Genomic DNA, 16,627 nt, shown 5'->3' on the forward strand with positions numbered 1-16,627 from the left:
TTTGTGTAGGACAGTATTTAGGACTGACCTATTCCTGTGCAGCAGCTTCAGTTGTTTTTATTGTTGTTTTTAGGGATTTTGGAAAACACACAGAATTATCTTATTATCTATTATCTGTTGATTTGAACAGAAAATGTGTAAACAAAAAAAAAGTGTGGTTTCAGTTCACTAAGTGAGTTATTTTGATTTGATTTTGTAAAGCATAAAAAAGAATAAATATCACTCTGTAAATAAAAAAAATGTGTATTTATATATTGCTAAGCTGTTTCTCACATAACAGAAATAAAAGATAATGGGAGGTTGATATTTTTTAAAGTAAATGTTGTCAACAACATACATCAGTATCAGACATTTGAAAATACTTCCACGTGGTTGAAATCAACCAACTTGGTGTCTTTTTTTCAGTTTTACAGGAGCGATGAGGAGAGTATCCTAAACTGACAACATGAATTGAATCAGACTACACAGAATAAAGAATAACAAAGATCGGTGAAGATCTACTATAAATATGACATCATCATGTAAACAACCAAATAAAGATGTAAAAGAGTTACATCAGCTAATACTTTGATTTCATTTGAATGAATTTTATCTTTTGTCATTTTGTTGTTTTTCTTCTGTAAAATGTATAAAAAGTAGCAATAAAACAAACGCAAATATGTACCACGTTTCAAAATACTTGTTGAATGTACCACCTCACAAAGTGATGTTATTTCATATTTCCTGAGCAAAATTAAACGTGTGGTTTCACAGGAAGCTCTGGTTCTTGTCGTTCCTTCATGTTTCTTTGCTGTTGGTGATAAAAGGAGCTAAAAAGTAAGAGGAGCTAAAGAAAAATAAAGTTTGACAGCAAGAAAAAGGAGGTCATTAATTAACTGAACGTGAAAATATCTTGATGTCGGATCTCTGTGAGGCTGAAAAGAGTGACCTCCAGTTTGTCTCCAATGCGCCAAGACGTCAGGTCCAACCACTGCAGGTCAGAGGGAGGATAATGTGGACCACAATTACCAACCCACATCTGCAAAATACAAAGGTTACAGACTTACAAGCACAGTCATTAAATTATTAAATAACAAAATATTTTATTTATTTATTTATTTATTCATTTATTTATTTTTATTTTTCATTTATTTTTTATTCAAATGGAACTTAAACAACAAGAGAGAGAGAGAAAGTCAGTAAAAATGCAGCAGCACAGACTGAAAAACGCAGAGACTCACAGTGACAGTTTTTCCAGGCCTGAGTTTGAATGAGTGCTCAAAACTATATCCGATGTGTTTTGCGTTGTTGATCTTTACACATAATTCCCAGTCTTCTAGTAGTTGGTCCTGCAGGAAATTAAATGGTTAAAAGAGGAAAGAAAGATCAGAGAAAGAGAGAGTGACATGGTGGAGTTTATGTGTGTTTCTAAATGATATGAAGACAAGTGAAAAGGATTCTGGGTTAAACAGCAGTTCATCAGCTTGGTTTGGACTATCCCTAGAAATGCCTGGTTAAAGTACTGCTGTAAATACTGTTCACACTAAAAGACAACTCATACAATGTTGATCCACACAAACACCTTTACCTTATTGGATGTGTTTTGCAGACGGATAAAAATCTGCCTAATGGGTCGACTTCAAAGGCAAATTCTGTGATCGAGCCCTGCTGTGAATTTCAAAAAAAATAAAATAATACAAAATAAATACAGTAAAAGGCTCCTACAAGTTTTGACTGATCGAGCAGCCGTTTTGCTGCTCTGGGACAGATGTACTTATATTATGTCTGGCTGAGAGGGAGAAAAAACACACATCATTCAAGACTAATCCAGTGTGTGTGTGTGTGTGTGTGTGTGTGTGTGTGTGTGTGTGTGTGTGTGTGTGTGTGTGTGTGTGTGTGTGTGTGTGTGTGTGTGTGTGTGTGTGTGTGTGTAGCACTTTGTGGTCTGTTCAGAGTCAGAAACAGTTATTTCCCTTGGTCTCAGACAAATATCACATGTAAAGAAGATTCGAGAAAGTTAGATGAAAATTGGATAAATTCAGAATTATTGCTTTTAATTAAAATAAATGAATAAAGAACCTGAGTCTCCAGCTGTTTCTTTAGGCTCGCAACATCTTTTTCAGCGTTCTCCCTTCTGGTCCTTTCATCATTGAGCTGAAAGGGAAAAGAGAGAAGAGAATGAGAGAAAATGAGACTAATTCATTCAGTACTTTATTTAGTGGTCATAATAATATAATATAATATAATATCCTGGTCTGGAGATAAACTAGTTTTTCATTGGCTGGAGGTGTTTTATTATCTTTTGCTGTGTGGTTTGGTTTATGTTTAACCCCTTTGGTGACTTTGAACACATAAATATTAACAGTAATAATCAGTAAATGACTTTGCTGATGACGTCAACATGTAATTAGAAAACAAGAGTATTGAACCAAACTGAAGAGAATGTCTGAAAGTAAATATTGTCGAGAGAGGATATTTACAGTTATTTGGTTTCTCAGATTTGCTCTCATGGCTCCTTTGATCACTTGATTTTGTGATTTACCTGCACAAACTACGGTAAATATACCCCCTGTAAACAAATATCTGAAAATATATGCAGAATCTGCAGGAAACTACAAGAATTTGGCATTGGCAGCATTCAGGTTTCTGTCATCTGAGGAGTATAGACCAATTAGGATTGTGTGGGGTTAGATTACATTCAGGTAAATAGTCCGTGTGGAGGGATAAAGAGGCGGAAAGCACCGGCTGAAATTAAATTTTTGAACCCATTGGCTTTTGTCTAATAATTTAGCTTTTTATTGGCTCTGTGGATACAAGTCTTATCCCAGATATCTGTTAGGTGCTGTGCGGATATGCACTGGCCTCAGAACCCCCGAATTACTGGCTCTTGTCTTCAGAGGCTAAATAGTCATCAGGCTGATGCTGATGGGTTCAGAGATTGCTCTGAATTTGATTGTGTTGATGACAAAAAATACAATGTCAAACTGAAATCAATATACAGTATATATTATAAAAAGAGAAGATGAACCTCGGTCTTCTTGGTCTTCAGCTCCTCCTCCAGGGTCTGGACTTTCCTCTCAGCGTCCTCTCCTCTCTGCTCCTCTGATTAGCTTCATGCTTCTAAACACAGAGAGAGAGAGAGACATAAACAGACAAAATGTGTATGATTTTCATAAGGTTAAGTTAGGGAAGATACTGCACAGTGAAACATGACAAGATTGAAAAATTTGCACATTTAAAATCTAAACACAATAAGAAATTACAGTCATTAATGTCGCTCAAATATTTAACAAAACTTTAATAAATACCAACCCTCCCAACATAAAAACATTGATTACTGTCAAAAATAAACTTCTTCGAATTTCTTCAAGACCACAGTTTTCTTATTAGTTTTTATTAGCAATTCTGTCTCATCTCTATTCTGTTATTTTAATCTCCACTGACATTTGCTTTCACCCTCATCCTTCTGTCTCAATTTTGCCTCTGCTGTCCCATTTTTCTTGATTGCCCCAACATCAATTTTGCAATATCACACTTGAATAAAACTAGTTTGCTATTTTGTGTAAACTGCGTATACCTGTTATACAAACCAGCTGCTGCTTATTGATCGGCTCCCATGGAGCTTTTATGTGAATGGGTGCAAGTACCCCAATGCACAGATTAATAACTATTGTCATCTGTCGTATGTTTCTACGTCATGTTGTGTGTGCTTTATGCGTATCATGTTTTTTATATTTGCTGACCTTGAGTCCTGTGTCAGACAGTGTATTTGTATGTGTCTCTGTCTCACTGCACATCTATGTAACATCTCTGTGAGCTGGTTTACTCCCAGTGAACACTGGTTTACCAAAACCAGTCCGTCACAGCTGCTCCCGTCCTGGGCTGCAGGTTAAGGGTTTTTACATGAGGCAGAATTTTGCTTGCTACTTTTTTAGCAATATTACCAGTCAGGATTTACTCACTCTTCAAGCTTTTCATCCATGATAGCATCAGAGAACTACCAACTGGTAATGTTTGCCTCATTAAAAAAACACTGTGATACACGCAGAGTTAAAAGTCCCAGATGTTGTACTGTATATGAGCACTCAATTGCTCTCCGTCCTGCTCAGATTAAACTTTACTTTCCCTGCTGCTGTTCTCTCTCTCCCTTGACTGAATATGTTGTGTTTTTACTCACATGTATGTTGTTCTTTCCCTCGTGTCCCTTCAAAGGCTTAATTTCTTCCTCGGTGACACACCGATCTTCAGCTCTCTTAGTTTCACAGTGATTCTTCTCCTTTTTATCAGTGTCATCCCGGTGGCTTCGCTTGGTCTCTGTGTGAATATAAAGCAGTAGATTTTAAAGTATGTATGAAATGTATATGCATTTAATAACATCCCTTCACATGAAAACTCTTAGTGTAAAATAAGTACTGATAATTCAATCACATGATATCTTGATATTAAATGTGCACACTTATATATAATAATTTCACATTTTAGAAGCCTTTCAATTAACTTATGACTTACTAAAATGGTTTTGTTTTTGTTTCCACACAAAGAAGAGAACTGCAAAAATAAGCAGGATGCAAACAGCCAGACTAACAGCCAGACCAGTAATAACGGGAACAGAAGAACTGGACTGGACCACAAAGAAATCATCTGAAATGAAAAAAAGGGATGGCATTACATTTTTTTGAAAACTTCAATTTTTCAATTGACAAGTAAAACAGTGAGAACATCACAAAAAATATTAATTTACCCGAGATGTGGACGTGTGTCTCTCTGGTCTGGTTGATGTGGTTCTGTTGGACTCTGCAGGTGAAGCTGTTGCTGTGTCTCTTGTCCACAGTCACTCTGCTGCTGACAGTATAGAGGTCATCAGGACCTCTGACTGTCTCTGTAGGTCCAGCAGAGAGGACGTGTCCCTCAACGTCCAGCCACAACACCTCAGGCTCTGGATACCAGCCTGCAGACTCACACTGCAGAACCAGTCCTCCCTTATCTCTGTCGATCCCCGATAAACTGATGACCGGTGAGGAGACGGCATCTGATGATGAGCAGAAAGAAACACTAAAGGCCATGTTAAGATGGGAACAGCCCAGCTAAGAAATGTCTTTTATTTGCATTTAAAAAAAAACTGCATTCATATGATAACAGTCTGAGAATGGCCTCTCGTGTACACAAATCTGCCAAAAATAACAAAAAACACTGTAGTTTTCATGAAGGGACAGTAATTGGCAGTGCAATTTTTGTAATGCCATTGAGACTCGTGTACTGATAGGTACTTCAAAGTTCATGATATTTGAGTGATTTTGAATTGATTCTGAATGATACTATCAGTTGAATCTAGAGTCAGAGGGGGGAATCAAGACAAATCAAAATCTTTTATCAGATTTTGAAATGAAACAGTTGTGATAAAGCTCAGGATGCATCCATAAGGGCTTTCTAATAATTTATATTAATTAGGTTTTAGGTTTTAATTCTTGTAAAAGGCGTTTGAGAGTGCAGCACAAGAAAACTGGTGATGGTCCGGGTGTTAATGAGGCATTCACAGCACAGCATTAAAGCACGCGGCCTATGTCTAATTTTGGAGATGCATATTTATTGTCAGCGGCTGCGAGATGCTTGAACGGGCTGCAACTCACAGCCAGCTGTGGGCAATTAACAAAACTGATGCTTTCTGGAAAATGTTGTACTCTGCAGTTTTCATTGTGACCTGATCTGTGTTGAAGAAATTGAGCCCAGCTGCCAAACTTTGAGAGCTTATTACTGCCAGTATATAATTAGTTCAAATTCTTTTGTGGACATGGTGCTAAAACGGGGCAGACTGCAGTGCTGCACAAATCATAGTGCGATACAATCCATTCTTCATGGATCCGGCCATGTGAGTCCACTCACCAACAACAAGCTCACCAAAACAGTATTTTTCCCCTGTCAGGAATGTAGCATTGGTATTTTCCAGCGTCAGAAGGTTTCACTTTGGAGAGCTTCAGTGAAATGTTTCCTCTCTTCAGTTCATCAGTGAACACTGACGTCCGTCCTTGGTACGATGGATGTTTAGCATGAACGAAGTCCTGACCGGCACGCCACACAAAAACAAACTCAGGGTCCAGGTCAGGTCTCGTCCACTCCAACGTCATGGCTGCAACGTCCGCCGCAGGTTCCAGGTGACATGGTAAAATGATGTCATCACCAACTCTCACCACCACTATTGGCTGAGACGGACCAATAAGCACAAACTGACCTGCAAAAAAAAAGACACAGAAAGCAGACAATGAGCAACAAAATAAGAAATAATACCCAAAAATTAGCAAAGAAAGAAAAATTGGTTAGAAGTAACAAGAAAGGTACCTGAAAATTATTTTCAAAAAAATCAAATAAATACAAAAATTACCTGGGGAATAATGCTTAAAAATAATAATTTGCAACATAATTTTAAATATTTGATTATTATCACTATAGTTTTTCACTAGCTTGTTTTCTTTTTACCCCAAGACATTTTTTTTCCCCAAATTTTTTTAAAAAATATTTTTTCTCAGTTGAAAACTAATTTATATTTTTGCAGGACATTTCGTGGCAAGTTCCTCATTCATTTTTCCCATATTTTCAAAAGAACGCAAACCAAATTCATTCAGGAATTAAAGATATAACTACTTGTGAAATGTGCCTAAACAGACATATAAGCTATTTATATGGTTTACAGTTTTGTCTCACTGTGACCATTAGACTTTATTTGTGTGAGTTACCTCTACAGGAGTGTGTCAGGAGATGGAAAACCAAAATACTGAGGACTCTGAGCGAAGACTGGAGGGACAGTCCATTCATCTGGGGACACATCTTAAAGATCTGAAAATAAATAGACTAGTGATACATTATATGGAAAAAAATGTATTGAAAACTGTGTTTAGCCAGTGCAGTCAAAATAAAGTAATTTCTGGAAAAGTTTTGTGGTTTATCTCACTTAAACTTTATATTGTTTGTCACTTCACCTGTGTAAACAGCTTGACTGGCAGTGTGCTTCATTACTGCTGATGTGATGTCAAAACTGCAACATGTCTGATTAATGCACCTTTCACTTTTGGCAACAGAGTTCATATTTAAAATCTTTTCATGGTGCAAATTAAAATGAGTTATATTTTAAATTTTGTTGCTAACATTGCAAAGACTTGATGGATTTTTAAAGATGTCCTCACAAACTTGTTAAAGTGTTTAAACTTATCAAAGTTGTTTTTATGATACAAAGTCCAATGACTCCTATTACAATGATAAAATACACGGGTTCAAACTGACAAGCTTCCATTCAAATAAGTTAAAACAAATAAACGTAAAATTAAAGGCCGATTGAACTTGAATAACTATATAACAGTTTCTCAACATTTGAAAATACCTTTCATTGGTGATTTGAACTTTTTGCACAGATTTAAAAAATAGACTTCATACCTCTTGAGTATTACCACAGAGCCCAAAATTCAAAATGCAGACCTACTTTTATTCTTGGATATGTGATACTGTTTTTAGAAGTTTATAGAAGTCAGTTCTAACATGTAAAAAAGTAAAAAATAAATTCAGAAGAAGACGACGTACCTGCTACACTGAGCACCAGATCCTAAGACTGCACAGCCAAAGTCTGTAAATCATTTACAGGCTGTTGACCTTAAGTCACTCAGCTGAGTGCTGCATTATATTTAGTTTGAATTTAGATTATAACAGGTCATGTATTTGAGCACAGCCATTAAGAATTGTAACATGTTTTAAGCAACAAATCATTAACAAAACCAAATTATAAAGAAAGTGTTCAGGTTTTGCAGGAAAAAAAGACTTAATAGTTCACTTTAATGAACTGTGTGCATAGAAATTTAAATGTCAGATTTTAAATGACTATGGGTTAAATTTAAGGCTACAGCTAACAATAAATAAATTAAACTTAAGTAAGTTAAGCTTAACAGTCTGGTGATACAGTTTCTCTTGGACTATCTATGTGAACCTTTGAGCTGGTTGCCAGTTAACTGATTGCTGGCAGAAAATATTACAGCTGCAATCAAAACCATCAGGATCAATAAAAATATTTCTCTGTTCATATGGTAATGTAGGAAAAGTGAAGCAGTAGTTGTGAGATCTGCTATTTCACTGCAGGAAGCAGAACAGGACTAACAGGACAGGTCCCTGCCATTCTGGTTTACCTGATTCATTTATTACCCTTACCAACATGTTCATGTGAAGCTATATAGCAGAGTTTCAGGAGCAGGACCACGCCTCTACCGCACCTCACCGCGCCTCTACCGCGCCTCTTCCGGCTTAAATATCCTCCTAACCCGATCTCCCCCTTTCGTTCTCGTTATTCTGCACGAGCGCGTACGACACACACACCACGTACCGTTTCGCTCTCGGTCGGCTGCGGTTCGCTCACTCGCCCCTATTATGGATCCTGTCTCTCTGTCCCCGTCGGATGACGACCTGTTCGGTCGAAGTCGTGACGATGGCCCTCAGCGTCTCCATCTGGCCGTGCAGGCGTCCTCAGGGTCCGACGCCGACAACTTCTCTGTCGCGTCCGTGCCGGAGACGCCGACTTCGGCAGTGCAACCGGCCGCCGGCCCCTCGGTTCCCTCCATGGTCCATGTTCCACCTGGCTCCTCTCTGCTCACCATCCATGTACGGCTCTGCGTCTCCTGGTCCGCCACCCTCAGCGGAAAGAAGAGGACGCGGTCGCCCCCGTGCAGCCCTGCGCCGCCGCGGTTCTCCTACTCCGTCGCCGCGGAGGACGGTGGCGGCCTCCCGCCGTTGTCTCGACTCTGCCGGCTCGGCGGCTCGCCGTCGAGCGATGTGCGCTGGAGCGCGGCGTCACCACGCTCCGGCGAGGTCTCCCGTTTGCCGGCCGCCTTTGCAGACCGGGGAATACCGTTTCGCACAACTGACAACAAGCTTTTCGACATCGTGACACCTGAGTGCCGCTCTGTCAACATCGGCGCTCTTCCCGGATGACGTCATTGCGGCGGCTCCGGTCGTGCGCCATGACGTCAACACCTCAGTTAAAGGGCCGGTTGGTCTTCAACCACTTCCGCGGCCTGTGCTGAATAGGAAGCGGGGACATGCTGCCTCGGACGAGAGTCAAGTCAAGTCAGTTTTATTCGTTGAGCCCATTGTCACAAAACATGGTTCGCCTCAGTGGGCTGTACAGTTTACGACATCCCTCTGCCCTCAGACCCTCACATCACCCAAGGAAAAACTCCCAAAAAACAAAGAAAAACAAAAAAAAGTCGCTTCACCTCGGTCTCACTTTGCGGAGGTCAGGTTTGCCTGAGGCGTGATGTGTCGTGGCGCCCTCCCTCTCCCGCCAGCTCACCTGACCTGGGATTCTCGATGCTGTGTTGCCTGTGTAACATAGTTAAAAAGGTTCAGGATAAAATAATTGGTTAAATCCTGCTAAATGGGACGACAGCGCCATCTGCTGTTTTTATCGGTACCTGCAGTCTTAGTTAGCGAAGGATTATGGGTAATTCCCAGAACAATGGAGGAACTCCGTAGAGGTAACGTGTTTGTGAATGTCTGTGGACAAAATGATATTAACTGACCTTTAAAAAGCACTGAAAACCTTAACTGGCTGTATTTTGTTTGTTATTAATTGTTTAAGGTTAATTTCGCTATGTTTTTATTGAGTTGGCTGTGGGTTTTCGGGGTTTTATTGTCGGTAAAGGAAGAATTATTATCCCTGCGCATTGCTAGCTGAAACGGTACGTTAGCTGTCTTTCCAGAGAGCGCATGTGCTGTGTCCACGTTGACGGTGATTTGCTCTGTGTCCATGTTTTGACTGCAGACTGCAGAGAAAGAAAATAAACCTGAACTGTGACAACCCAGATCAGCTCCGTGACATTTATTCAAAAGAGGACACACCACGCAGAGGTCACACCTGCACCCTTGACTGTTCTCCCTCCTCAATTTGAGCAGCCCGCTCATGTTGGACCGCCTGGCACCGGGATGCCAGCGCCACTTCCTGCTCTTCCTGGCCATCCACAGCAGCTCTGTCCCCTTGGGGCACCTGGCACCAGGCTGCCGGTGCCCTCTACTGCTCAACCTCAGCAACTGCAGCATTTGTTTCTTGATGGAATTTCTGGCACCGGGGTATTGGCGCCCTCGGCCGTGTATGCTCGACAATCGTACCACTTACAAAAGCCGGTTCTCTCTTCTTGGGGCGTCTGGTACCGGGCAGCCAGTGCCTTCTACAGCTTACATCGACGCCTGCAGCAGTTCGCTTTTGCTGGGGAGACTGGCGTTGGGATGCCATTGCCCCGGCCGTACACGCTCGGCAACCGCACCACTTCGCTCTCGCTGGGGCTTCTGGCACTAGCATGCCGCTGCCCCCAGTTGTACGTCCACAGTGACTTCGACAGTTCGCTCCCGTTGGGGCATCTGGCACCGAGATGTCGGGGCCCCCAGATGTACGACATCGGCTACTGCACCTGTTCACTCTCCTTGGGGCTTTGGCACCGGGCTGCCAGTGCCCTCTAATGCCTACCCTCAAAGCCTGCATCCGCATTGTTCCTCAGGGGAGGGCTTTCCTTTCTCACCTGTTGCCTGTGCTTCTTCCGTCCCGTCGCTCATGACCTCTCCTTCTTTTGTGACGATCACCTGTCTCATCCTCAGGACATCAACCTTTTTGATGACGTGGCTCCGTCTGCCGGTTTTGGGGGTTTTTAACGATGGAAGATGGTTCGTAAGGCAAATGGCCCCAAGAGTTGGAAGGAGACTGCCAGGTCACTTTATCTGCTCTCTTTGAGATCTACCCCATCATCGTCACCACCACGTTATGGGGCCGTGAATGGAGTCGCCTATCTGTCCTCATCTACTCAGACAATCTCGCAGTAGTTTGACATCATAAAGAAGTTCAGAAGATTGGCTCCTCATGTAGACTCACACCCGACTCCGGTTCCTCCATATTCGACCTTGCCTTTCAACATCTAAACCCAGCTTTCATGCCCCTGATCTGGAATCTCAGAACACCATCATCAATAGCCTGTCCCCTGCAACTTTCACGACATGCATAACATCACTTTTCTTCGTTTGATCTCATCACCTTAACCTGCTTCATCACCCACGGCCATTCTGTCCTGGGAAATTAAAACCCAGACAATCAAAGTCTACCTCAGCGGCATTTCGTTCATCTCTAAACTCCTAACCGGTAGTCATGGCCAGCTCATGGTCATCCCCCAGATCACCTCACTGCTGTGAGGCCTCTCACGCTAAGAACCAGCCCAAAATCCTCGTAGACTCCCATTAACCACGGATCTGCTGTCACGCTGTATCCACACCATCCGCTCCAGATATAGCATACCTCACGTCAACCAAACTCTAGAGGCAATGTTCATTCTCGCCTTCTTCCGTTTCCTCAGATGCTCAGAATTCACTGCTTAGACCCTTCGATATGATCCATGTCGGCACGCCTGCCTCTCGGACCTTTTTTCTCTAACGACACCATAGTTATTCTTAAAAAGAACCAAAACCAACTAATCTAGCCAACCCACTCCCGTCTTCTACTTTAACATTCAATCAGTTCTAAACCCCTTCCTTATACTCTCCAACTACTTACATTTTCGGAAATCACAAAGCAAATCCCAAGATGACCCTCTGTTTGCATCTGAATCCGGCCAGGTGGTTACCGGCTTCTGGTTCCACCAACACTTCCGTCAGGTCCCGTCATTGTCAGGCATCTCTCCCATGAATTACTCCAGACATTCTTTCAGAATCGGAGCTGCCACCTCAGCTTCCCGCAGCGGTATACAGGAACACTTTATTCAGATCATGGGCAGATGGTCCTCCAAGCTTATCGCCGTTACGTCCGTTCCGACCTAAGAGATCTCAAACCGGCTTTTTCCTCTCTCTCTATAATGCACGCTTTTGGGGGTCTGTCGTGCCCGGGAGCCACGGCGGATTCCCACCGAAGCTTCCCCACACCGCACTCAATAATTCAACATCAATGTTTATACCAAATCTACATTCACGTCAGTAAATTGTTAAAATTAATTCCGATTGAGGTGTGGTCCTTGCTAGTGAAAAGCATGGTGGGTCTTGTAATTGTGATTTTACAGATAACACATATGTGTGTATGAATGTATGTACTGTATGCCTGTGTTTATATGTATGTATGTGTGTATGTATATGCATTTTCTACAAATTATGTTATACCCTGTTTTCTTATATTGTATAGAATTTTAAAGCACTTTGTAACTCTGGTTTAGAAAAGTGCTATAACGATAGTAATAGTAACAATTATTATTATTATTATTATTATTATTATTATTATTAAAGTAATATGGCTTTTGTTTATCTCATTGTACAGCACAGAGAAGACAAAGTTGAACAGATAAATGAAAAGATTTTGACTACTATGCACTTTTAAAAATGTATATTAAATGGTATCTATATTAAGAAAAAACACAACACAGTGAACTTGGACACAGTTATACAATAGTGCAATGAAGCAGAATGTAAAGACGGCTGGAGTAAGTATGCGATGATTTGATGTAACAGGTTGCTTTACACATCATTTACGTGAGATTGATGGATATGAAAGCATATTATATACAATGTATACAGCAAGTCTTATGATAGTGATGATGTTCTCATGTTGAAGAACAGCATATAGGATAAATTATTATTACAGGACAAGCAGATGCTAAGTGTTAGAGTTATTGATGCTGTAATCAAAAGCAATTTACAGAGCATTCAACCAAGAGGGGACAACAACGAAAAGTGCAAGAGTCATGCAAGTAATTCAAGTATGCTGAGCATGGGCTGCCCAAAGCTCACCATTAGCGCTCACCTGGTTGGTCACCTGGTAGAGTGGACAGCCCATGTACAAACGCTGTGTCCTTGCTGCAGGCTGCAGATCTGATTTTAACCCCAGCCCTTTGCTGCATGTCATCCCCCCGTCTCTCTCTGCGTTTCATACTATATCTGTTTTTATTGAATAAAAAGCAAAAAGCGCCTAAAAAATATTTAAATATAAAGACAAGACAAAGGAAGGTTTTGTTGAAGAACAAACTAAACAGGAAGAGGAAGCTCTCGCCTTCACAGCAGTATTTTTGTCGATACTCAAGTCAGTCTGCAGCGAGACGCCATGGAGGCCTCACAGCGCTCTGCTTCCCACTGTGTGAGTACTGAACAAGTTTTATTATTTTATTTCTTTAGTTTAAACATCCTGTACATCAAACCATCTTTGTCTTAAATTCAACTTTGCATTCATGTTTCTCCAGTGATGCTCAAATTCACGCTGCTGAACAGTTATACTGAGAAAAGTGGTGAGTAACAAATCAAAAGTCTTAAATATGCTCTAATATTTGCATTATTCACTCCATCTAAAGTACTCTTAAACCAGACTTGTCTCTTTAATGTAATTTAATGTTCCTACACTTTTGTTTGATGTTATATTTTCTGAAAGGTTCAGTTCAGTTAATCAATATCGCAAGCAAACATTTGAATACAGCTTGCAGAAAGTTTTTAGACAAGTTTCTTTTGGGACACTAAGTTTAATTTCTGCTTTCAGATGCAACGTTTCTCCGCATCACTCCAGACAGACTGCAACACTTTAAATTTGACTCAGTGGCTTTTCACTGCGTGGAGCCCGATGGCTTGACTAAATTGAGAGTAATCAGAAATAATACGGAAATTGATCCAGGATGTCAGATTCAGAGGACGTCGACAGGGTCCTCCTGCACCATTAGGAGAGTCTATCCAGCAGACAGTGGACAGTACTGGTGTGAGACTGAACAAGGAGACAAAAGCAACAGTGTCTATGTCACTGTAACCGGTACGTTTATGGTCATTTTTAAGTCTGTACATCAAGTTCAAAATATTCTGATTTGGACTTTTTAAACTAATTTGCATTTTTTTCCCCTGTATAGTTTTGCAGAATAATGGAAAACATAAAAAGAAAATTGAAACAGTCTGTTTTGTCCTCTTCTATGATGTCTTTAAACATAAAATTACTGCTTAATATGGTGCAGATATTGGTGTAGATATGGGCTCTTATTTTGTGAGTCTGAGAGGCCCTTACACTCTGCTTGAAGCATACTCAACCTGTAAAATATCATTAATGATTAATTCTGGAGCCAGATTTAGTTGTTGTATCAGAAGGTTGACCTATCTGTCACAGTGTAAAAATATTGCTTAATTGATTTTTGATTCATTTTCTATTGTAAGTCCAGGTTTGTAACTGAAGTATGTGGCTTACATTTCATGTTACATGTCGTCCAGCTGGTTCAGTGATCCTGGAGAGTCCGGTCCTCCCTGTGAGCGACGGAAAAGCTGTGACGCTGCGCTGCAGAAGTAAGGCGACTTCCACCAACACCTTGGCCGTTTTCTATAAAAATGGCCATCTTGTGAAGAGCTTTCCTTCGGGAGAGATGACCATCCACAGTGTTTCCAAATCTCATGAAGGACTCTACAAGTGCAACATCTCAGGTGTTGGAGAGTCAACGGAGAGCCGGCTGGCTGTCAGAGGTGAGACACAACAGTGTCAGAAAACATCCAAAAATCCAGTTATTTGACAATAACAATTATATTTTATAAAAATATGTGTCTGCCAGTATCCTGAAAACTGCTACCATCTGCTGTTTTAATAATCTCGTGACAGTTTGCTGTTGCATTTGCGATGCTTTTCTTTGCCTAAATTTTGTTTGTTTTTCACAAGTATTCAAACCTTTGAACTGTGAGCAAATTTGTGTGATCACTTTCAATAATACCTAAAAAAATGTTCTCATTTGCTGCTTATTGCCTTCTACTCATGTTTTTTAAAGAAATTAAGCCATATTTTTTCACTTTTTAAAGGGTTAATATTTATGTTTTGCATTTCTATGGAAAAATAAATTTTGATGCATAGTGTCATTTGTAATGTTGCAGCACGTACCGTTTCTGTCACCCCTCAAAAACCTCATGAAGACCCCCACTCTGGCGACTCCAACGGCCGTCATGTCTCCATCCTGCTGTGGATCGCTGTCACCATTTTAATCACGGCTCTGCTGCTGGTGGGGCTCCTTAATATAAGGAAACACAGAGGTAAAGAAAAGTTACTTCCTCTAATATATTGTATGTAAATAAGATCAAATTAAGAATAAAATACATGATATAAAGTAACTATAATTAAAATAATAAAACAAAATATAAAATAAAAAATAAAAAAAATATAAAAAACCTCACACTTGGTTTTGGTCCAATCATTTCTATACTTGAATCTGATAAAAGGAGCATCACAGTCATACAAGCAGAAAAATAGCTGAGCTGTCTAATTAAAATCTCCCAGACAGTTTTACACACTTCTGGGCTCCAATTCACTCTCTGCAGGTATCATTTTTGTATTTTGGCTAATAATCTGATGATGGGGAAAAGCTCATAGATGTTTACTAACCAAGAAAACTGTGATATTGTCCATTTTCTTTTGTATTTGCTTTCACACAGATAACGTTGTACTTATTGGTATAATTTGTAATTGTGAATAGTATTTTGTCTAAAGCTCATGGAAGTATACATGTTGTTAAAGAATATTCTATATTTTTTTGTTTTTTTAGTCAAACTTTTAGTGGTTTTATTTTCTTTTTCTGTATCTCTGTTGATGCCAGTCTTTTTGTGTTTCTATCCATCAGTTTCCAAGAAACCAACAGCAACAACAAGCTCAGGTGAGGAAAATCAAAAAGGGTGAGAGCAGCGTCATTATTGGAATTTGTTATATTACTTCAAAATACATTGCTTTGTGTCACTTGAATTTCATTGTTTCAACTTCAAAATATTGCATTTTTTTAAACTGACTTTTTTGAAAATATGTTGCCTTTTTTATTAAAAAAAAAAAAAAAAAAAAAAAAAAAAAAATATATATATATATATATATATATATATATATATATATATATATATATATATATATATATATATATATATATATATATAAATATAGTGTAAATATCATGCTTATGTGTGTTTTCAGCCAGCCTGTGGGGAGGACAGTGAGGACGACTCAGACAATGTGACGTATACAGTCGTCTTCACAAAACCAAGAGAGGACAAAGGTTTACTTCACTTTATTTACCTTAAATAAATTAAAAAAAACAAACAAACATAATTCGTGGGGGGAAAACAAAAAGAGTGTACTGGATAACTTAGGTCTTCATTATTAAGAAGATGTACCCCCGTCCTTTGAGAGATAAACATTAATATCTTTTATAAGGTTAACCACTGAGAAAATGTAAATAAGCGTTCTTGTGTTTTTGTCTCTGAAAGTGTCAGTTGAGCTGCTGGTTGAGATGTGTTGAACCGCAGGGCTGATGTGTGGATTATTTTTACATCCTCTTAACGTGTTACACGTTTTTGTATTAGACGCTGCTGATAATTTGAGCCTTGGGTCAAACCACAGCAGAAAACCACCGAGTGGAGACGGTGAGCAGCTCCGACCCCTTCAGCCTGACAGTTTTAATATTTTAATATCAGGCTCAGTGACTCACTGATGTTTGTCTCTCTCAGATGAAAATAAACCCTCACTTCGACCTGTTCACTCTGCTCTGAACGTAGCTCAGACTCCAAATGCTCCCCGAAAAGGTTCGTATGGTGTTCAAATGTATTGGACAATATTGCTCTTTTTTTTTTTAAAAAAAATGTGCCCACACACTGAAATATATATATATAT

General features: G+C 39.8%; 1 protein-coding gene and 1 long non-coding RNA gene across 3 annotated transcripts; one reads left to right on the forward strand and one right to left on the reverse strand.

Annotated features, from left to right (window-relative positions):
• Positions 1-299: 299 nt before the first annotated feature.
• LOC121962135 lies at positions 300-3,065 on the reverse strand. 2 transcript variants are annotated; one of them, XR_006107112.1, is made up of 5 exons: positions 3,008-3,065; positions 2,059-2,133; positions 1,568-1,644; positions 1,221-1,328; positions 300-1,018 (listed from the first exon to the last, which is right to left on the reverse strand). It is a non-coding gene; the product is annotated as an uncharacterized LOC121962135 (long non-coding RNA). The 2 variants fall into 2 exon arrangements; XR_006107111.1 differs by having other exon boundaries at positions 1,568-1,647.
• A 10,145-nt stretch (positions 3,066-13,210) lies between these two features.
• Positions 13,211-16,256, forward strand: LOC121962498 (low affinity immunoglobulin gamma Fc region receptor II-b-like). The gene is made up of 5 exons (XM_042512757.1): positions 13,211-13,253; positions 13,499-13,762; positions 14,209-14,454; positions 14,854-15,009; positions 16,225-16,256. The coding sequence occupies exons 1-5, from the start codon at positions 13,211-13,213 to the stop codon at positions 16,254-16,256; spliced, it is 741 nt and encodes a 246-aa protein (XP_042368691.1).
• The last annotated feature ends 371 nt before the right edge of the window (positions 16,257-16,627 follow it).

This window comes from Plectropomus leopardus, chromosome 23 (assembly GCF_008729295.1).
Source record: "Plectropomus leopardus isolate mb chromosome 23, YSFRI_Pleo_2.0, whole genome shotgun sequence".
NCBI lineage: Eukaryota > Metazoa > Chordata > Actinopteri > Perciformes > Serranidae > Plectropomus > Plectropomus leopardus.

Excerpts from the sequence above, each read along its gene's own strand:
- LOC121962498 (XM_042512757.1), top strand. The coding sequence starts at position 13,211 with ATGCTCAAATTCACGCTGCTGAACAGTTATACTGAGAAAAGTG. Across the intron at positions 13,254-13,498 it reads CAGTTATACTGAGAAAAGTG|ATGCAACGTTTCTCCGCATC; the intron begins GTGAGTAACAAA and ends TTCTGCTTTCAG. Across the intron at positions 14,455-14,853 it reads GAGCCGGCTGGCTGTCAGAG|CACGTACCGTTTCTGTCACC; the intron begins GTGAGACACAAC and ends GTAATGTTGCAG.